At 47.1% G+C, this 23,331-nt stretch overlaps 1 protein-coding gene across 1 annotated transcript in view; it reads right to left on the bottom strand.

The window, feature by feature from the left end:
- The window catches only part of rasa4 (RAS p21 protein activator 4), a 188,945-nt gene that overhangs the window by 128,808 nt on the left and 36,806 nt on the right, over nucleotides 1-23,331 (bottom strand). Inside the window, exon 5 of the mRNA XM_068008013.1 lies at nucleotides 15,704-15,833. Coding sequence (XP_067864114.1) covers nucleotides 15,704-15,833 — 130 coding nt within the window. The remainder of the gene's footprint in view (nucleotides 1-15,703; nucleotides 15,834-23,331) is intronic.

The raw sequence follows: 23,331 nt of genomic DNA, 5'->3' as shown, positions 1-23,331 counted from the left end.
GGTAGAGTGCTTGAATCTGCACAGCCTGTGCAAGGAGCAGGCTTGATGGGCTGAAAGGCCTTGTTGAATTTTTCCATTAACAGATAATCCATTAGTTTGTGGGCTTGGCCTCTCGACACCACCAGATCTAATGGCTCTCCTCAGGATCACATTTGGACACAGGATTTTCAAATCTTTAGCACTGTGACAAGATCTCTCCGCGTTCCATAAAAACAGCCCTAGTTAAAGTTTAATATGAAAAGATACAACCATGGCCAGCTCCACCTCTGTATCGCTTTAATCGAAGGTCTAGGAAATTACTTAAACCCATCTCCCAAGTCAGAATATGTTGGTCATCTCCAAAGGAGGGGAACAAAGTCTGTTGTGCATAGGGCCTATCAATTCTATTTAGCCAATAGGTCACATTACTGGGTTGCAGTGTGTGGCTTTTGACAATCTCCCTGGATTAGCGTCCAATCCCTCTTACATCTTTCCTTCCAGGCAGGAGCGTAACTGATGATCTCTTCATGCAAGACTGAACTAAAAGCCACCTGCGGTGCTGTAGCAGAGCGAAAAGAATCATCAATAAAGACTAGCCAGTTCTGCCTCAAGTAACTACTGACGTTTCTGATGAGCAACCAATAAATTACTTTATCCCCAGATGGTTCACCCTTTTAACCTCTACAACAAGATCAAGTGAAATCACACATAAGGGCACAATTAATGTTAATGATTGATGCGGCAGTGTTACCAATCATGATTTTGGGAGCTTCTTGTGTGACTCATGTGAATATGAATAGATGAAGTGTGGCAAGCTGAACAGCAGGGATCGACACACTGAGGAGGCTATAAGGTTGAACACTCCATCTCGATACAGAGTTCACCAGTGCAGCCCCTAAAGTGGGCATCAGATTCCAACCTATTAAGTCAAGGGCCTAGGGATAAATTTATGCTTCTCCCTCTCACCCCAGAGGTCTCGCTACGTTCAGATAAGAAAATTAGCTAACTGAAAAAAAAAGAGCCAACTCATTAATTCACAAATTCTCCAAAATGCAAAGCCTGGTAGTTTAAAAAGCTGGAAAGAAAATAAATAAAATATATCAAATCGAACACAAAAAAAGGTTTACTTTTCTCTAACAGAATTATGAACACATACATTATGGTCTCTGCAGTTACCATGACAACTGCTGAGAAACATCTGCTTTGCAATCTGCCACCAGGAGAACCTTTTCCTTGCAATTTTCTCACTTATTGCTCAACTTCTCCTGACACTGTCTTTACAAAATTTACAATCCAGGCCCAGGGCACAATGACAGCAACACACACACAATAACGTGTTCAGGGTGACAGGGCACTTAAAAGAAGATGCCCTGGGAGAAATACTCTCTGGTTCTCAACTCTCCTACTGTAGGTTTCTCATTTTGAAAAGACACAAGCAAATGTACTCGTTATATTAGAAAAAAAGGGAACTTTGCAAAGGACGTTCTTACTCAATACAGACAAATTAGGGTAGGATGTTGTAGTTGTCAGATCTTCAGTTTTCACTTTTCTGGACAACTGCTGTTGTTGCACCAAATGTTATTGCTTTAACCTGTTTCCCTCCTGTCCCTCTCCTGCCTCATTTGCCTCTTCTTGTCCTTTCCCCACCCAACCTGACCCCCTTCCATCCCCCTCCTGTCCCATCTGCCTCCTTTTTGCTCCTCAAACATCTTTTTTCTGAATTAACTCACCAGATCAATTAGGCATTTGAAAGTCACCTTCACTTGTCCAAGGTAAGCGCAGTGACAGCTGTGACAGGTAAAGTCCACAAGATGTTGATAAAACTGAATGTAACTTCAAGCAACTGGGACTTGGATTTCTGAATCCTGGAGAGGAGAACCTGAATTCCAAGTTTTCCCAGGAATAGGAACATAGGAATTGCTGGACAAAAAAAGACCAAGTTCCACCTAGATGACCTTCTACCATCCTGGTAGTTGCATGATACAACGATAATGGAGTTGTTGACTAATCAAAGCAACCGATGTCTATTAATGGGGTAGACCTTGACTTTGCGCGATTGTGTAAAATGGGTGATAGAGAGTCGGCAGCCCTTTTTACATCCCACCCCATTTTTCAATGGAAAAAAAATCGGGAGAGATGTAAAATGGGCTGCCAATTTCCAACACCCGTTTTACGCTAACGCACAAAGTCAAGATCTACCCCAATTAGTGTACAACAGACCCAAACATGAGGTGAAGAAACTCCCTGTGGTGGAAAACTTTGGGAACCATATGTCCACAGTTACCTGATGCTCCCAACCATGCTATACTTACCACATGCCATGTCTCATATATTGTATCAGTCATTGTGGGGGGGGGAAGGAGGGGGGGGTCGGTCATGGAGGGGGGGGTTCGAGGTCATGGGGGGGTCGGAAATCGTGCGGGGTGGGTCGGAGATCGTGGGTCGGAGATCGTGGAGGGAGGGTCGCAGATCGTGGGGGGGGTTCGCTGATTGTGGAGGGAGGGTCGGAGATCGTGGGCGGGGGATGGACATGGGGGGGCGGGGGGAGGTCGGCCGATCACATGTGGGATCGCGGCAGGTAAGCTTGTTGGGCCTGGGGGAAACACTCCTGCTTCGCCTGGCCCACTAGCAGTGCAATAAAGGCACTTACCTGTTGATCTGGGCCTTGTCGCCTCCTCTTATGTGGCGTTAATCACAAGGCCTGGGAATCCCGGCCCCCAGGAGCTAAAAATAAAAAACCTATTAAAATGGAGTTGGTTGCCCGCCCCTCAACCCGCCTCTGTTAAAACCAGAAGTAGGCGGGTTGTAGGCGGGTTTTACATTTTTACAATTTTTACCTTCCCACCCGCCCCCAACCCATCCGTCCTTGGGGGTTAAAATTACCTGCATTGTGTCCGCAGATTAGTTATGAATTTAGCCCATTCAAGTGCAGGCCATGTCCTCTGGTTCTGCTGTTCTGAAACAGCTTGTCATGGTCCACATAATCTAGTCCCTTTAGAATCCTAAAGACATCAATCATATCACCCCTCAACCTTCTCTATTCCAGTGAGTTCAGGCCCAATTTACATAATTGTTCCTCATAATTCAATCCCTCCATCCCCTCAATCATTCTGGTTGCTCTCTTCTGTATCCTTTCAATAGCTGCAATATCCTTTCCGTACTGTGGCAACTAGAAGTGTTTACAGTATTCCAAGTGCAGTCGCACTAATTATTTATAAAGTGGCTGGATTACCTCACTATTGCAGCTCAATATTGACCTTTTAATACATCCCAACATCTCATTTGCTTTACTCACTGCCACCGAGCATTGTTACAAAATGTCACTTAATATTTTGCACTTCTGGCACAGAGCTTTGTCTGTACGCACTGGGAAATTGAGCAAACAGTGGAAAATTCCTCCTCTCATCTCTTGTAGAGGTGAGTGGGGATGTACTCCCATAGCTGAATTCATCCATTTCAGATCCATTCAGATTTCTCTGCAGTTCACTGGCTGTGACGCACATTGGGATGCCCTGAGGACGTAAAAGCCTTTCAAGTCTTTCTTTTAATCCAGTTTGGATCCAATTGAATTAGACAACAGTCTCCATCTACTCCCAATAGCTATACCCTCCTATACGGGTGAGGTATAAGAAAAAATAGATATGAATAAATGGGTGATGAAGGCCAGAAAAAAAAATTGCCTTTTAACAAGAATGTAATGGGCCTCAATGAGCAATTAAGAGAAAGTTTCGCAGTTTTGCTCAGGATGGGGTAACAGGAAGGACTGAGGTTGTTGCTCAGTCATACTGGAGGTTAATTTTGCGAAGGAAGGTGAAGATGTCAAAGTTTAACAGAGCACTGAGGGGTTTTTTTGGGGGGGCAGACGAAATGCAGCGACATCCCCCTTAATAACTTGATCCAAGTTGCCTGCCCTGCCCTGACCTGCTTTCCACTGGCAACCCTCACTTGACCCAACTCCCAAAGGCAACGTATGCACTCAAACAAACTGACTTACAGCTGTCAGGTCTGTCAATCTTAATATGATGTGGATCGATATACATGCAAGATGAAGTTATGTGTCGGTACTTTTTATGATATGAATGAAATAAACAAAATACACACTTAAATGAATGAAACGATAAAAGGAGGCAGCATGGAAAAGTGTAGTGGTTATGTTACTGGACTAGTAATCCAGAGGCCTGGACTAATAATGTAGAAAACATGGGGGCAATTTTAACCTAATCCGCCCGTCAGGAAACTGACAGGATCGGGTGCAACATTGGTTCTACACCCCGCACGATACGAAGTCAGTGGAGAGTAATATTGGGCGGGGTATAAAACAGGCGTTCCACCCGATCCCGGGGGTTTCCCACCCAGTGAGTTAGGATAAAATTACCCCCTGTGAGTTAAAATACCACCATGGCAGTTTGAGAATTCGAATTCAATTTTTATAAAATCTGGAAATAAAAAGCTGGCATTAGTAAAAGTGACCATGAAGCTGTCGGATTGTTGTAAAAACCCAAACGCTTCACTAATGTCCTTTAGGGAAGGAAATCTAGTGCCCATACTCAGTCTGGAGTATATTTGAGTCCAGTCCCACACCAATGTGGCTGACTCTTAACTACCCTCTGAAGTGGTCTAGCAAACCACTCAGTTGTGTCAAACCGCTATAATGCAACGGTTCAAGAAGGCGGCCCCCCACCACCTTCTCGGAGCAACTAGCGATGGGCAGTAAATGTCGGCCTTGCTAGCGACGCCCATATCCTGGGAATGAATTTTTAAAAAGGTTGGGTTCAGTTCTCTTAAATTTTTGTTGTCCCATTTCAACTAAGCTATGATCCCTCGACAACTGGATGAAAAGAAGTTTCCCACAGTTTGCCCACCGATGTACCAATTTAGGTGTTTCAGAATGGTGAAGGCAGTGTCATTTCAAGTGGGTCCCAATTGGCCAAATTTCATCCATTAAAACTAAAAGATTTTGATTGCACAAAACCTTGACAACAACCAATCACACCCGCCAGCTTGATTTTATTAAATTTCTACAATATACGAATGTATCATTCATTGTGCTGCTGACAGAAGTCAGAGGACGTCATGCTTACCAGAGTGCATTGTTTATTTTTAATATGTTGTGAAGTAGCATGGCACAGTACAAACTCAGTTCACAGCTGAATTGTGTGGCAATATCAGCTTCAGCGATAATGTGCAAATGAAATTTTACTGGGGACACTGGAGAATATATTTAGATTAATGTCAGAATTGGGAATATATTAAATTAGTTGGAACATAAAAATATCAGATCCTGACACTCAGGTACAAGTGCTCTAAAAACTCAGAAATGACCAGTTTCTCTGAAGAATGAGGAAAGCACTGGGATTGGAAGAATGAGCAGGGTGGGTATAGTACAGAACAGGATGGGGAACGATGCCGTCAAGATTCAACTACAGAAAAAATGGGGATGGGAGGAAAGTATAACGCTACTAGCGAAAGAAATTGCAAGTTCCTAGCAAGGAATGAGGCAAGCACTGGGATGGGAGCAGGATGGGAATGGGACAGAGGCTAGAAGCGCAAGGCCCAATACGAAGGAGATGGAGGTAAGCAAAATCAGCAGACATGGGTCATAAAATGCTCAAAAGTTCATTGTTTATGCAGTTTCCAAGTTCTTAATATAAAAAAGTTCCTCAAAAAATGGTTCAAATGAGAGAGAGATTATGAACTGAATTTTCAACAGCAATAAAGAGGCGACTGACTGTACAAAAAAATCCATTCTTGATAAACTATCTCTTGTAGGACAGAAAACAAAACAATGAAACCACAGTCACAGGTGCTGCTAATCACAGGTGCTGTGAGCAGTTCATAATAGAAAATAGTATTCTTAAAAAATATCATTTGTCCAAAATAAAGCTTGCAGAAATCAATCTCCAGTTTGCTTGAAATTCTTCTGGAAACAGCAAAACAAATGCTCAAATACTCACAGTATGAGAGGACCCGTCTACCCTTCAACTCATTCTGCTGCATAGATTGCATGCTGAAAAATTCTACAAATTGCATATGTTCAGAAGTGGTTGTAAGCTCTGTCCAATGGATATAAAAATGTCCAGTCAAAGCCCAGGCTTTTGAGAGAGGCTGAAGCCTTGAAGTAAAACTTTAATAGAGATATTTAAAGGCACTATGGGCTTGATTTTGGGACCCCCCGAGCTGGCGGGTTCGTGGCAGGGGGGCTCCGAAAATCGGGGATTCCCGGGGCGGGTCGGGAGCCCGGCTCCAACCCGCCCACTTCCGGGTTCCCCAGTGACGCGCTTACATGCGCGCACAGCCCCCGCATGTGGGACTCCCGCCGGCAATTAAAGCCGGCGGGATGCCACTTAAGGTAATTAACTAGGTACTTCAGGTCGTTTGCAGACCTGATTGACCTGATATTTTAGGAGGGGTGGGATTTTCAGATCAACTGAGACTGTTTCCCTCCTGCGGGAAACACTCCCAGTTGAAATGGACCTGTTGCAGCCATCCGCCTGTGGCAGCTGCAAAGGTCCATTTGACAGGTGGGGGGGTGGGGTGTGACCCTCACTCATTGCAGGAGGCCACTCTGTCACTTGGGACAAAGTTTGGCCTCCACCACCCTCCTCCTGACAATTAAATTCACAAACCTGCACACTTACCCCGGTGTGCAGACACATGTACCTACCTTGCGGACCCCCTCAGATGTACATCTTCCGGATGAGGGCCGCCGTAGCTGCAGTCATGACCTCCTCGGAGGACGAACAGCATCACCAGCCTCGCCGGCCACGCCGTCCACCTCTGACACGTGGAGCTCCACAACACAGTGCTGTGACACATCCACCTGCACAGCAGGAGGGAGGGCAACAGCAGAGAGAGATGCGTCGCAGAAGGCACTACCCTCGCCACAGGGTCTACAGACCGAGGGTCAGCTTCCTGGACCTCTCTGAGCAGCAGTGCATACGGAGGCTCAGAGTCACTCGACATGTAGTCGTGGACATCTGCAGCCTCCTTCATGCCGAGCTGCTCCCGGCTGGCCCAAGCACTATCTTCTTACCTGTCGCTGTCAGTCACCACTGCCCTCAACAATTTCTCCTTCGCATCCTTCCAGGTTGCCACCGGGGACATCGCCAACGTCTATCAGTCGTCCGCACAAAGGAGGCCTGCAAATACACCTACACCCACTCTGAGTGACACAATGGGTGGCATCAGTTGTGGGTCTTCATAGTGATCCTCAGGAAAGAGCATTATTGCACAAACCAGACAAGATTCGCAAAGACGTGGCAGTAGTGGTGACAATATAATATGTAATGTGAGTTGATCAGAAATCAAATATAAGTAAAAACCATGACAAACCCTCAAACACCCTTGTTCATCCCCTTCATGCTCACGACACGTTTGCCTTACGCTTCCTACTGCACATATGTGATGCATGCCCTGTGGTTGCAGCACAGATAGTGGCAGGTTGAGTGAGGCTGACCGTGAAAGAGATGCATGAGAGGGTGAGTATGAGATAGAGCCATGAGATTGTATGAGGATTGGGTTGAGTGGTGGTGGCGGGATGAGTATTGGCGAGGTGAGTAAGTGCAGGTAGGATGAGGATGAGCTTTGAGTGGGTATGAGGAGTGATGTGACAGAGTAGTGTTGGCAGTGCAGAAGGAGATGTGGGGTGGGGGCGGTGATGTGGCAGATGGAGTGTCGGGGAATGAGTAAGTGTACTCACTTCGGCTGACCTACTTAGGTCATTGAAGCGCCTCCTGCGCTGTATGCAGGTGGGCGATATTTTGGTGGTGCAGGTGAGCTCCTCTGCCACCTCGAGCCAGGCCTTCTTGGTGGCAGAGGCAGGCCACTTCCTCCAGGGAGAAGATCTCTGTCCTCCCCCTCCTCCTCACCCCATCCAATAAGACCTGGAGTGAGGCATCATTAAACCTGGGAGCAGCCTTTCCCCTGGGCTGCCCCATGCTGTAATTTTGCCTATTTTCTGCAGCATCAATCAGTGGAGGACTGCCCCTTTAAGTAGGGCTCCTCCAGCTGACAGCCTATGATGCGCCTGCACAGTCCGCCCACTGCGCAGCTTTCCAGCGCGAAACCCGGAAGCAAAGGTAAGTACCTTCAATCAAGCTGCGATTGCGTGCGGAGCACCCCGATTTCACTGGGCGCATTACCCACACGCCCAGTTGACCCCCCGCTGCCAACCCGCCTCCCTCCTAATATCGGGCCCTTTAAGTCAGTTTAATGGGTAAACTTCATCATGTTATTGTGAAATGTGTCATTTCTTTGAATGTTTAAATTTTGTTTAAAACCTTATTTTGGATAATAGACATTTGTTACTGAGTAAAAAATGGCAAACGTTCTTTTTATCAAAAAGCATTTGAAAGCATTTAGTTGATTCAAAAAAGCGTGACAACAAAATGCTACGGCAAAGTTTTGACATATTCAGATAGGGTTTTACCCATTATAAATAGGATTTACCGTTTCAAAACATTCTATTACAAAAGCATGACACAGGAAGTAGGGATTCTGCACAGCATGTATACTCCATATGCAAGATTTTTAATATATGGCTAGATGGGTAACTAACCCTTGATTATGAAAAAGAGCGAAATATAGCCCTAAATTTGACAGTAGCTGTACTTTGACAGATTACACATGAAATTATTTTTTAAGCCGACTGTACTACTAAGGAATCACGGGCTAGAAATTCGACTGTGTAGTGCCTGTTTCTCAGGCGCTACGCAGCCTCCTACGGTTCCAAAATGGCATCCGGAATGAGCGCGCACACTTCTAGCATGACGTGTGCTGCACGCCATTTTGGTAAATGCGTTTGCGTGCACACAGATATCGAATGCTGGCATCATATAAAGTAGGGGGAATGTGCGTTAGATCAGTGTGCAACGCTGATTTAAAGGGATAGATAACATTTTGGCACTCAATGCTCCAGCCAACGAACTTTATTAGCCATGAACAGTTGAACGTGTCTTAGAAGCCTGGAGGACCCTCCACCAGTGCTATTTAAAGGGATCATGCAGGTGTTGCAGGTTAGTGGTTGGATTATTGCTTCTGGCTGTTGGTATAATTGTACGCGTTTGTTGAATTTTCCTATGATTGGATAGAGTTGCTATAGTATGTAAAGAGTGGTTTGGCAGGTCCTGCATTACTGTTAGTGTCATTTACAACATTGTGCTGAACAAGATTCCTGGCAACCATGGGTGGCCTGCTAGGGCTCCTGCTGGGCATAGAACACGACTGGGAGCATGCGGAGAGCCCACGCAGAGCAGATCACGCTGCGAAGAGAGGGAGGAGAAGGAGGAGGCGCAGGGCACTGAGCAGGAGACCATATCCCATGAAGGCCTTCAGGGAACAATACTCTTACCTCAACATGAGTGAAGATCAGTGCATCCAATGGCAACAGTTCACCAAAGAGGTTGTGACAGAGATCTGTCAACTGCTGCAACCACAACTGCAGCCTTAGAGCAGGGCAAGGACAGCATTGCCTGTGGCTGTCAAGGTAACCGTGGCGCTGAATTTTTATGGCTCTGGATCCTTTCAGGCCTCTGCTGGCGATATGCGCAACAACCCCTCAGATAATGAAGCAGTCCGAGCCCGCATGCAGCAAGACCTGGACAACATCCAGGCTTGGGCTCATAAGTGGCAAGTAACATTCGCGCCAGACAAGTGCCAGGCAATGACCATCTCCAACAAGAGAGAGTCTAACCACCTCCCCTTGACATTCAACAGCATTACCCACCATCAACATCCTGGGGGGTCACCATTGACCAGAAACTTAACTGGACCAGCCACATAAATACTGTGGTTACAACAGCAGGTCAGAGGCTGGGTATTCTGTGGTGAGCAACTCACCTCCTGACTCCCCAAAGCCTTTCCACCATCCACAAGGCACAAGTCAGGAGTGTGATGGAATATTCTCCACTTGCCTGGATGAGTGCAGCTCCAACAACACTCAAGAAGCTTGACACCACCCAGGGCAAAGCAGCCTGCTTGATTGGCACCCCATCCACCAACTTAAACATTCATTCCCTCCACCACCGGCGCACCTTGGCTGCAGTGTGTACCATCTACAAGATGCACTGCAGCAACTCGCCAAGGATTCTTCAACAGCACGTCCCAAACCCACGACCTCTACCACCTAGAAGGACAAGGGCAGCAGGCGCATGGGAACACCACCACCTGCACGTTCCCCTCCAAGTCACACACCATCCCGACTTCCTTCATCGTCACTGGGTCAAAATCCTGGAACTCCCTATCTAACCGCACTATGGGAGAACCTTCACCACACAGACTGCAGCGGTTCAAGGTGGCTCACCACCACCTTCTCAAGGGCAATTAGGGTTGAGCAATAAATGCCCACATGCCATGAATGAATTTTTTAAAAATTTGCAGTTTGCCGTGCACTGCTGCATAAGGGAGGTCACGGGGGCACTGCACGAACTGCGCAACAGGTTCGTCACATTCCCTCTTCGCAGAGAGAAGCAGAATGAGCGAGCACTAGGGTTTGTTCACATTGCAGGCTTCCCCATAGTGCAGGGTGCCATTGACTGCACGCATGTAGCCATGCATGCTCCACATCTCAACGCAGACATCTTTATGAACAGAAAGGGTTTCCATTCCCTCGATAAGCAGCTGGTGTGTGACCACAAGCGGGGCATCCCGCAAGTCAATGCCCGCTACCCTGGCAGCCGTCACGGCACCTTCATTATGCAGCAGTCCAAAGTCTCAGCTATCTTTGCACTGGCTCAGCAAGTCAAAGGCTGGCTACTGGGTGACAAGGGCTATCCCCTCATGAGGTGGCGCATGACTCCAGTCAGGCACGCAAGCACACGTGTAGAGTAGGCATACAACGAGAGCCATGTGGCCACACGGAAAGTCGTCGAGCACACTGTAGGTCTCCTAAAGCAACGCTTCTGCTGTCTGGACTGTTCTGGTGGAGCCCTGCAGTACTCCGCTGAGAGGGTGTCAAGGTTTGTCATGGTACGCTGCACAGTCTCAACCTTATGAGGGAACAGCCCTTGCCACCGCCTTTTCGGCAAGACACCGAGACAGAGGCAGAGGAAGAGGAAGAGGCTGAGGAGGAGGCTGAGGAGGAGGAGGAGGAAGAAGAGTCTGAGGAGGAGGGGGAGTCTGAGGAGGAGGGGGAGGAGAAAGTGGTGGAAGACACAAGGAGGCAACAAGGTGCACAGGCCCTGTCTGCCAGGGCTGCGTGCTCACCTTATTCGTGAGCGATATCACTAACCTCAACGACACCTCCCAAGTCACCAACAGTCCTGCACTCCCCATCTGTCCTCTCCCACATGACCATCAAATCACCTTCCATAGGATTACATATTACTCCCTCCCGCAGCTCATCGTAGAAATAAAAACCGCCACCAACTGCGACTTCAAATCCAAATTTATAACATAACACATCAACTCAAGTATCAAACATTAGATTATTCACCCTTGTGCATTCCCTCAGTGCCTGTCGTATGTGTGCCTTTGCCTTTCCTAGTGCTCCTATGAGGTGCATCCCCAGTGGCTGGAGCATGGGTGGTGGAAGGCTGCTGACCTTCAATTGAGGAGTGTGCAGATGGCCTTGGAGGATGACCTCAAGCAGCTCTGGGCTGGGAGACCCTGACTTCAGACTGCACCATCTCGGCCTGAGCTGCAGCAGTTTGGCCTGGCTGGCTGACAGGCAACAGTAAAGGCACTGGCGGAGTGGCAGGAGTGGGAGCAGGAGCAGGAATGCTGTCGTCCGGAGAGAGGACAGCAGGTTTGACAGCCATGCACCACTGCCACTCGCAAGGGGCGGCGCCTCAGCAATCCTGGTGATTGGCTGGAGAACGGATTGCTGGAGTGCTGCAAGGCCCTGTAAGCCCCCTTCCACAGCGGTCCCCAAGGCCACAATAGCTGCAGTCTGAGCTTCAACTAAAGCATGTAGACCTTTGATGACATTGGTTTGTGCTGCAATGGAAGCCGCGGCATCGGCCATCAGACGCTGCATCACGGTGGGTTCCACAGGTGTGCTGATGGAAGTGACCACCCGTTCCATGTGGGAAAGGATAGGCTCCAAGCTCTGCGCAAAGCCCTGTGCCAAGTACGAGGTGGACTCCTCCATGCCCCTTGACATTGTGGGCTGGTTTTCTGGCAGGCTTTCCAGTGCACCAAAACATTTGGTGGTGTGCGCCGATCAGCCGTCTTCTGCAGCCAATCGAAGTCATCATCTGACACCTCAGCAGCTGAACCATTGTGCGGCCCCCCCCCCTCGGGTGAATTGGCGTCTGTGGTATCCACTGGCCCCACCCCGGCTCCTGCGCACTTGTGCCCGGTGTCTCACCACATGGATGCGAGTGTCCGATCATCATCGTCGTCATCATCATCATCCTCCTCCTCCTCCGTCACTTGCTCCAGTTCTTTGATATCTGCAATAACAAAGGAAGACAGGTTGAGTTGTGGAGCGGGGAGAGGAGCAAGTAAGACGTGCGTGCTGACACCATCTGCAGCATGTGCATCAGAAAAGATTGTGGGATGAGGGAGATGTGGGAAGCGAGAAGGAGGATTAGGTATGCAGATACCCCCTTCCTTGGGACCTCCAGCGCCGCACGTGGCCATGGCTGCAGTGACATCCCGCTCAATGATCCGCAGCGCGGTCTCCTCCAAGGGGGTGAGGACGTGTAGGCGTGCCTGTCCTCCCTTGAGTCTTTCGGTCTGCTGGCTGTTATGCGCCACCTTCTCCGCAAGACAGAGGGAAGTATGTCAGTAAGTATCCTGCAATGAGTTTGGGTGATGTGCCTCTCATAGTTGAATAGCTGCCAGTGTGTGTAACCTATGAGTGGTGGGCGTGTGGATTGCAAGTGTGCTACCATATGAGGCTGCGATGAAGCATCCGAAGTGTAGCGTTGTGTATGGATGGGCAGCGTTTGTTGGTGGGTGGGTGACTGGGGTGCCGTGCGTGGAGCAGTGTTGCAGTTGGTAGGATGTGCCACTCAACACTTGCATTCACTCACCTTCACCACTCATGTCAAATCATTGAACTTTCTCCGGCACTGTATCCACACGCGTGGTGCTATACTCCAGCCATTCACCTCTACGGCCATTTCCTGCCACTGCCTCCACAGCTGGTGTCTGGAGGGTCTCCTGCCACTCTGAGGGTACAGGACGGCTCTCCATTCTTGCACTCCCTCCACTAAGGCCTCCGTAGTGCTGTCGGAGAACCTCGGGGCATGCTCTCTTGCCGCTCCAGTCATCCTGCCTGTCATCCTGCACTGCTTCCGTTGACAGTGCACCTCCCCTTTAAGAAGTGCAGACTGCCTTTACCTAGTGCTAGCCACACCCCATAATCGGGCCTCCTGCAGGTGCGTGCAGCCACTCAACGGCGTGGGTAGCGCTGGCTGCACGTACAAATCATGGAGATGAGGATGCAGCACGAATCTCGTGTGCTGCCTGCATCCGAAACACCGGGCACAGGTTAACCGTGACCCCATCGCCCGGTATCAGGCCTTACCCAATTTAACCCCCCAACAATCGATAGGTCTAACAATCGGAACATCAAATCAAAACCTGCTTTGTGAAAACCAGCCCACTCAAGACTGAATTATAGGCAAAAATATCTGTTGCAGATTATTTATGCATGCATTATTTTTCAAAATGAACTTTAATACTTCTAATGGGGCACACATTATTGCCACTAAAATATCAAATTGTCCTTGCTCGATCTCCACCTTTCGTGCCTTCAAATCTTAAGGAAAATGTGAGCAATGCTGAACTTTCATTGTAGTTAAAAAAAAGCCACCTGACTTTTGAATTTTTACGGAATAAAGACTTGCTGATTAATCCCGACCTCCAGTTTGAATTATCCGCCCCCCCCCCCCCCCCGGTCAGTCTGATGCCAATCAGGACGGGTATCCCTCATGCGCAACTTGTAAAATCGCATCAATTTCATTTCAGGGTAAACTAAGTGTCTTGTGTCATCGGTGATGAATTACAACTAAAAGGTGATCATTATGAGATTTGTTAAGCCTAAAGCAGCTCTTTTGAAGTAGCTAGAAATATAATGGACTGGATCTGCCCTTTCAACTGCCTCCCACTGCAGTGACTTAACAAAGATAACTGAAGCTTACCATCTAGGTGAAGCCTAGTGTGAAAGGTCAGAAGAGAGTAGAGTTTGAACTCAGATTGTAATGACCCAGAGTAGGTATTGCACCCCTCCAAATGAGTAGGAATTGAACTGTATTTTATTGTGTATCCATAAGTCTCCAGCTTGAACGATGGCTCATGCCCTGAAGGATTTTCTTTATATATTCATTCTTGAGATGTGGGTGATGCTGGCAAGGCCACCATTTATCGTCCATCCCTTGCTGTCGTGGAAAGATGGTTATGGGCCTCCTCTTTGAACCACTGCAGTCCTTGTGGTGATGGTGTTAGGTAGGGAATTGCCTCAGCAACAATGACGAAACGGGCGATATATGTCCAAGTCGGGGTGGTGTGTGACTTGGATATGACATATCAGAGTAGAAATTCCAATTGGCGAAGTTATGGTGTGGTTGCTAAAGTGCACTTGTGCTACCTTCTTGTGTGTGCCGCTTTTAAATATGCCTTTAAGTTGATATTAACCTGCTTAACGACTGTGTAAAGACAGCGCACGTAGGAAGGTAAATGTCCATACGTGTATTTTGATCAGAATTTGTACCATTTTATCTTGTCCAGGTCAAAAACAATTTAATTTCATTTAAGTGTTTTAAATTAATGCAATTTAAAACACTTATTAAAGTGAAAATACAAATTGTGGCTAAATACTCAGAAAGGCAGCAACACGGAGCTCGTAATAAACATCCTGCACCTCATTTTTCCAATAAGGTGACCCTGGATCAAACGTTAACAAGCCAAAGCTCCCAAAAATAATTTAAGGGTAATTTTTCCAAATGTTGCTTCCTGCCAGGCCAGCCTCCATATCAGCAACTGGTAATCAGAAAATTCACCCTTAAATTCCCAGTGATACAACTGAAATTCCTAAATCAACTGCATAGAAAAGGATTACTATCCAATAAGATTAGCTATCAAAGGCTGAATGTTGTTACTTAACAGGGGTGGGGGGAGGCGGTGAGGGGGAGTTGCACTGTTATGGTTACAGCTTACACAGATCGATGGATTTCTAGATATTAAAGGCATCAAGGGATATGGGGATGATGCAGGAAAATTGATCTTGTTGAATGGCGGAGCAGGCTCGAGGGGCTGGATGGCCTACTCCTGCACCTATTTCTTATGTTCTTACAATAGGGTTAAATAATTACCGTAAGGTTTCAGAGTGGCCAAAATGGTGGCAGTGTGGTGAACACTATGGGATTTTGGAAGAGTTGAAGAGCAGAATTTTCATATCCAAGCCATTACAATGAAGGCTGCATTTGAAAGCTTTATGACAGTTCTCCAAAATAAAAACACCTCCGCTTCACATATGACTAAGCAGCAGTTTCCTGGTTACAAGCAAAAAAAGCTTCCTGCTATTGCGCCTTTAATTCAGGAAATTCATTTCGACACACATATAAACCCAACACTTTTTTGACTGCAAGCACAAGTTGTCTTCAATCCTTATTTAATATAAAGCTGATAGCTGCCTCCTGCACGAAACATCAGTACTTCAAAGTTAGCAGGTCCATGGGGAGCCCTGCTCATGGACACTGTTTCCAATGTATGCTCCAACTGCACAGGAGTTCAGTGGGTTAGCCCACAGGCACTTCCTTTATTTCTCACTCCTTACCTTGCTTCAAACACATGGCAACGCAGCTTTCGTGTCAAGCTATTACCGCAGATCTCGATCTGAAGATGGATCTCCCCTTGGACCTCTTCATCTGGATCAATTTCACTCAGGCACGTCCAACTGTCTACACCTAGACAGGAAAGAAAAGTACTTCAAAGGACTCACAATGTAGTAAAAACAAGATGCACAGCTCATAGGAACAGAAGTTGGCCATCCAGTCCCTCGAGCCTGCTTGGCCATTGAACTAGATCGTGGCTGATCTGTACCTCAACTCCATTTGCCCACCTTGGTTCAATGTCCCTTGATACCCTTACCGAACAAAAATTTATCGATCTCAGTCTTGAAAGCTCCAATGGACCCAGTATCCACAGCCTTTTGGGGGAGCGAATCCTAGATTTCTACTATCCTTTGTGTGGAAAAGTGCTTCCTGAATTCGCTCCTGAATGGCCCAGCTCTAATTTTAAGATTATGTCCTCTCGTTCTTGATTGCCACACCAAAGGAAATAGTTTCTCTGTATCTACCCTATCGAATCCTTTTAACACCTTGATCAGATCAACCTTCAATTTTCTATACTCAAGCGAACCCAGGCCAAGCCATTGCTACCTGTCCTCATAATTTAACCCTCTAAGGCCTGGTATTATTCTGGAGAATCTGCACTGCACCCCCTCTAAGGCCAATATATCATTCTTGATGTTCGGTGCCTAGGACTGAACGCCGTACTCCAGATATAACATGGCTCTATACAACTGAAGCATAATTTCTTCCCCTTTGTATTCCAGCCCCCTTGAGATAAAGGCTAACATTCCATTAGTCTTTTTGATTGCAGTTTGCACCTGTCCACTAGCTTTAAATGATTTGTGCACTTGGACTCCCAAATCTCTTTGCTCATCTACAGTTCCTAGTTTTTCATCATTTAGAATATACTCCGATTTATCTTTCTTAGGTCCAAAGTGGAGGACCTCACACTTGCTCAGATTGAACTACAGGCTGTCCCAGATCCCACAGACACCGTGCAAACCCTTATCCAAACAATCCCTGCTTCAAAGCTTCAGATTAACACTATTACGCCAAGTAAACGCAAGTACATTTACAGATGGGATCATGCCATCAGGATGAGATCAACCTGCTGGATTAATCGATGTTGTTTTGACCCATGCTCACTGCACCCTCTTTCTGCATGTAAGCAGATTATAAATCACATTCAATAATTCATTTTTAAAACAGTGGGCCCTGGGGTCTTTCTGGCTGCTGTTCTCCAGGCCCATGGCTGTGCCCGCAATTCCATCTCTGATTCCTGGTGCAAGATCCTGCAGGCGCATCCGGGTCAAGGCACCAAATTTGGGGGTATTGCGGGCTGAACACTTACGCCTCATTCCACCTGTCCTGGTGGAGGTGGGGGGAGAGGAGAGGAAAATCAGAGCCATAAAAGTACCTCTTAGGTGCAAAATATGAAATGATGTCCTGTTCTCCATCAATGATGTTCCTCACAAGAGGGGTGTATGAGAAGAGTGTTAAGGTTTCAGGGAGGTGATTGCCAACAATTATGTCAGGACTCACATCAGTGGGTTGAGTTTTGAAGTTTCCTGTGTTTGTGCTGGTTGTGGTCGCAGTGCGAGTGCCAGTGGGAATGCCAGTGAGAGTGCCAGTAGGTGTATCAGAGGGAATGCCAGTGAGCTATACTTGAAACTTGTGGAGCTGTCAGTATACAGTTTCTTCTTCTGGCTTTTAATCTTTGCTTTAACTCTATGTCCTTCTCTCTCTCTGTGGTTCTCATACATTTTCTCTCATGGTCCCCTGTATCACTCGTCTCAATTCCTTTTTGCTTTGCAATTTCTCTTTTCTTCCGTCTCCTCTTGCTTGTATGTCTCCTACTCCCTCTGTTCATTCTGGCTGGCTTTATGTTTCACTCTCACACACTCTCATCATTGTCTCTATCTCTCTGCCTTGATTTCACTCTCTCTCTTCTTCCCAAAGCCTCCCCCATGTCACCACGTGCTGATGACACCTGATGAGTTTTTATTAATATAATTTCATAGAGATGGGGATCGATTTTAGGATGGCCGAGCGGGTGCGTTGGGGGCTCGTAAAATCGGGGAATGCCGGAGCGGGTCCGGAGCCCGGCTCCAACCCGCCCACTTCTGGGTTCCCCAGTGACGCGTTCGGGTGCACGCACAGCTCCCGCATGCGGGACTCCCACCGGCAATTAAAGTTGGTGGGATGACAATTTAAATACTTACTTACCGAGCTGAAGTCCTTGACAGACCTCATTGACAGGAGATTTTGGCAAGGGTGGAATTTTCAAGTCTTCTCAGTGTGTTTCCCGTGCTGTGGGAAACACTCCCTGTTTAAGCAGACGTGTTTCAGCCAGCATCCAGTGGGAGATGCAAAGGATTTTTTGACAGTTGGGGAGAATACCTCATTTATTGCAGCAGAGCACTCTGTCACTTCAGATAAAGTTTTGGCTGCAACACCTTTGTCTTTCCACTCAAAATTATTAATTTATACCCTAAACTCTGCTGTGCAAACACACTTACCTACTTTGCGGACCCCCTCAAATTCACACCGTCAGGATGGGGGGCACCATGGCTGCATTCATCACTTCATCCGAGGACGAGCAACATCACCAGCCTCGCCAGGCACGCCGTCCACCTCCGCCACGTGGAGCTCCACAACACAATGCTGCGCCACAGGCACCTGCACAAAATAGTCGTGCAAATACACATACACCCACTATAGGGTGACCCAATGGGTGGCATCAAGTGTGGGTGCTCATGGAGAACCTCATGAAAGGGACTTATTGCATAAGCCAGTCAAGATTGGCCAAGACGTGGCAGTAGTGGTGATAACATAATATTTAATGTGAGTTGAACCAAAATAAAATATAAATAAAAAACATGACAAACCGTCGAACACCCTTGTGCATCTCCTTTGTGTTCACGAAACCTTTCCTTACACTTCCTACTACTCATACGTGATGCATCCCCTGTGGCTGCAGCAGAGGTAGTGGCAGGTTGGGTAAGGGAGACCGTGAAAGAGGTGCATCAGAGGGTGAGTATGAGACAGAGCCATGAGATTGTATGAGGATTGGGTTGAGTGGTAGTGGTGGGATGAGTACTGGGGAGGTGAGTAAGTGCAGGTAAGTTGAGGATGAGGTTTGAGTGGGTGTGAGGAGTGATGTGATAGAGTAGTGTTGGTAGTGCAGAAGGAGTTGTGGGGTGGGGGCGGTGATGTGGAAGACGGAGTGTAGGGGAATGAGTAAGTGTGCTCACTTTGGCTGACCTAGTTAGGTCATTGAAGCGCTTCCTGCACTGTATCCAGGTGCGGGATATGTTCTGGTGCTGCTGACCTCCTCTGCCACCTCAAGCCAGGCCTTCTTGGTAGAAGAGGCAGGCCACTTCTTCCCATCCGCCAGGTAGAAGATCTCCCTCCTCTTCCTCATCTCATCCAGTAAGACCTCGAGTGAGGCATCATTAAACCTGGGAGCAGCCTTTCCCGTGGGCTGCTCCATGCTGTAATTTTGGCTGTTTACTGCAGGAGCAGCATTTGAGGACTGCCCCTTTAAATAGGGCTCCTCCAGCTGACAGCCTGTGATGCAGGTGCGCTGTCCGCCCACTGCGCAGGTTTCCAACGGGAAACCCGGAAGCCAAGGTAAGTGGCTTCAATTTACTTGCGATCGCGTGGGGAACCCACCGATTTTACTGGGTGGGTTACCGACGCTTCCTTGGTAATATCGGGGCCATTATATCAAATTGACAACAGGCAGCATTATGACAGCTGGCCATGTGTTAAAGACACCACAAGCCAGATTTTATCATTTTATAACCAGATTTTATCATTTTAATTTTGATTTGTTCATCCAAAATTTGGTATAAATGGATTACAGAATACAATCCATATCACACACAATGCCAATTTGAGACTTTGTTGCTTGCCAATTATCAAGACAGCCCACTCATAGGATACAAATCATACTCCATTGCTTCTGATAGTGGCGACTCTACTTAGTGTTCAGCTGTTGATATTGTCAGACTCTCAGCCTCTAGGGGTGCATTCACACTATAGCTGTAAACTTCACACTGATGCTGCAATTACAAGGCCTGATTCTGCGATTAGGCACTTCCGATGTAGAGCGACACTCACAGGGAGCGCTGTCCCAAAGATTGTGATCCCACAGTGCCTGATTCTCCACTCATTTAAATTAAATTGCCTCTGAGTTAGAAGATTGCTGGTTCAAATTCCACTCTGGAGATTTGAGTACTTAATCTATGCTGACACTTCAGTGCAGTACCGAGGGAGTGCTGCACTGTTGAAGGTGCTGTCTTGCAGATGAGATGTTAAACCGAGGCCAGGTCTGCCCTCTCAGGTGGACGTAAAAGATCCCATGGCACTATTGGGAGAAGAGTGGGGGAGTTCTCCCCAGTGTCTTGGCAAATATTTATCCAATAACCAACATCACTAAAATAGATTGTCTGGTCATTATCACATTGCTACTTGTGGGATCTTGCTGTGTGAAAATTGGCTGCCCCATTTCCTACATTACAACAGTGACTACACTTCAAAAGTACTTTGTTGGCTGTAAAGCGCTTTGGGACGTCCTGAGGTCGTGAAAGGCACTATATAAATGCAAGTTCTTTCTTCTGATCTTTCCTGGGTTTAACCTGTTTCTTTTGGCATTCCCATTGTATTGGCCAACAAGAGGAGTGTGAGTGCAGAGAAAACATACTGGGAGCGGACAGGCACTGGTCTTATCATGTGAACTGCCTTCAATTGCGATTATGCTAGATTTTACCAGGCCCTTGGAGACATTTCCCATGGGGATCCACCCAAATCAAACACACTTAGGGAAACCATTAGTCAGCAACAAAACATCTGTTTAGTGCAGAGCCAGGAAATTGGGGAGGGGGAGAGAGCGTGGAGGAAACAAAGGAAGGGTGCATTTGATAGTCTACTCCTGATAATTCAAAGTCACTAAACATTATTTACTAATTTGAATTAATCAATGAAAATAACAGTAGGGATTTAATGCTAAAATAATATCAAATAAATTGAATTAAGCGACTTTGAATTAAGATGGGTGGACTATATCTTAAAGACTTCCTTACCACAGTAAGAGTCTCTATCAAGCATCTTGTAGGTAGAGTGTGGACAATCATCCTGTGTGAGGAAATATCTATAACCACATAATGGGGATTGGCTGCATTCTCACAATTGTCTGCTGATGGTAACCAAAAAGGTAAGTGTGTCTAGAGGAACTACTTTTTGTTTAAAGTAGTCCCCTATGTCTTGACTGAAAAATATAAGCGCAGACATTTTGCACCATGAAACAGTTAACTGAGTCTTTTTTTGTTCTCGGGATGAGGCCACATTGACTGCCCATCCTTAGTTGCGCTGAGAACTGGTGAGCCTTCTTCAAGCAATTGCTTTACAATTGAATGGCTCACTAAGCCACTTCAGACGGTATTAGGAGTCAACCGCATGGTGTAAGATGGAGTCACGTGTAGGTCAGACCAAGTAAAGGTGGCATATACCCATTCCGTTAAGGACATAAGTGAGCCAGTTGGGTTTTTCCGACAGATTTTGGAGGGTTGCTAAAAGCCTTTCCAGTTTTAATTAAGTATGCTTCTGGATCTGTGATTTTATTGTTTTTCTAACCTGCAGAAGGGAAGGCCATCCAATGGAGTGGCAGGACCTGTAATCATGGTCAGCACCTCTTCAGTGCTAAACAGCCTTTTAACCCCTGAAACAGGACATGGGAACCCAGTGCAGCAGTTAACTCGGTGACTTTCCTGCAGAATAGAGACCACCAAGCAAAGGAAAACCAGAAAATGTGCTGGACAGGAAAATGAGAAAGGATATATGTCAGGGGTGGACACCTTCCCCAGGAGATACCAGGTATATGTGGAAATTGCTGGAAGGATCAGAGGACCAGGCAGGGTGTAAGAAAGAAGAGGTCAGATCCCAGGGAACCGGCCCTGGTGAGCCAGCAGTAGTGAGAAGCAGGAGAAGCACCTGCCAGAAGCAGACGTGCAAGAAAGTCAAACTTCTTTCCTTGCCTGTTCAAACATGCAAATCAAGTACGCTGAAGTTTGTGCCCCTTAGATTAAAGGGACTGAAGATGAGAGCCATACCAGGGGGAACTACTGGGATGGGAGACAGTGAAGGTCTTGCTGAGGATGAAAGTGGAGGTGAGGGACTGGTTGAGCAATTCAACAGCTGCAGAAACAAGTGGAGGACCAAAGCTTAAGCAGTTGGGAGTTAAGAGAGTGCAGTTGTAAGCAGCTTGAGTGAAGAGTTTTTCCAGGGGCAGATACTGAAGGAAATGGGATTGAAAGGGGGTGGGAAGTTTTGGGGAGATGCAGGATGCAAGGAAGCGGCGGGACACGGCTATGCTAGTGATCAAGACCACGGGAGTAGAGAGTCCGCAGGCGGTGACGAGATTGTCTCCCAATATTTTCATAGTGATTTCAATGGCATCATTATCCCAGCTGTGCACACTGGCCTAAATGGACATGTGTGGAATGCTGGGCCTCCACGGTGCAGCTTATAAGAAGGCTGGCTACACTAGGCATCAGCTAGGCTCAGTGGTATCATATTGCTGTTTAAGGGATCTTGCTGTGTGCAAATTGGCTGCCATTGTTCCAACATCACAACAGTGACTGCGCTTCAAAATATTTCATTGGCTGTAAAGTGCTTTGGGACATCCTGAAAGGCGCTATGTAAAGGTAAGTTCTTTCTTTCTTTCTGGAGCACCTCAGTTGGCTCTCTCTCCAAGGACCTGGGCTGCAGCACCATAGCAAATTCATTAGGTCTGTTCAGTTTCATGTGTCAAATTAACTCCCCACATCGTCGGACATAATGGGGTGATTTCATAATCCATAAATCAGCACGGCCAAGAGGGAGTGCATCTCAGGAAACCGCGGGTGAGCAGCCTCCGATTACCAGACCTGAAAATGATTGGCTGCATGCTTGCGATTTCCTGAAATGCCCCTCCCTGCCACCAGTGGAATGTGGAGTCCCCCCAGCAGCCTCCTCCCAGCCAGTTCTGAGGGCACATAACATCACCGGCAGGAAGCCTAGCATTGTCTAGTAGAAAAGTACACCAATAGTTGATGTCCCACCAACAGTGTTCTGACCAGCTGGTGAAATGGATCTAACCTACACCCTGCTGACCAGCTGGCACGTCAGCCTGTGCCAAGGATCAAGCCGGAGTTTGGAGACATCTGAGGTTAGTACAGCCCCCACCATTCCAGTCTCATGACCTGGAACCCATCACGCCTGGGAGTCCAGTGGCATTTGATCAATTTAATTCTGTGGGAAAAGTTCCTACAGTGTAACGGATGTCACAGGTGTTGGAGTCTCCCTGTTCCTGCTCTCAGATACAGTCCACTGAATGTTCAGTAAACAGATTAAAATACATTGCTGCACAATGACATCAAGAAGAAAGAAAGGCTTGAATTTACATTCACGTCCTCAGGACTTCCCAAAGCTCTTTATAGCCAATGAAGTACTTTTTTGAAGTGTAGTCACTGTGGCAATGTAGGAAATGTGGCAGCCAATTTGCAGCCAGCAAGGTCCCACAAACAGCAATGTGATAATGACCAGATCATCTGTTTATTTAGTGATGTTG

Source organism: Heptranchias perlo, chromosome 28, assembly GCF_035084215.1.
Source record: "Heptranchias perlo isolate sHepPer1 chromosome 28, sHepPer1.hap1, whole genome shotgun sequence".
NCBI classification, from domain to species: Eukaryota; Metazoa; Chordata; class Chondrichthyes; order Hexanchiformes; family Hexanchidae; genus Heptranchias; species Heptranchias perlo.
The sequence above is the reverse complement of the archived record's forward strand: the minus strand, read 5'-3'. Positions and strand labels throughout refer to the sequence as shown.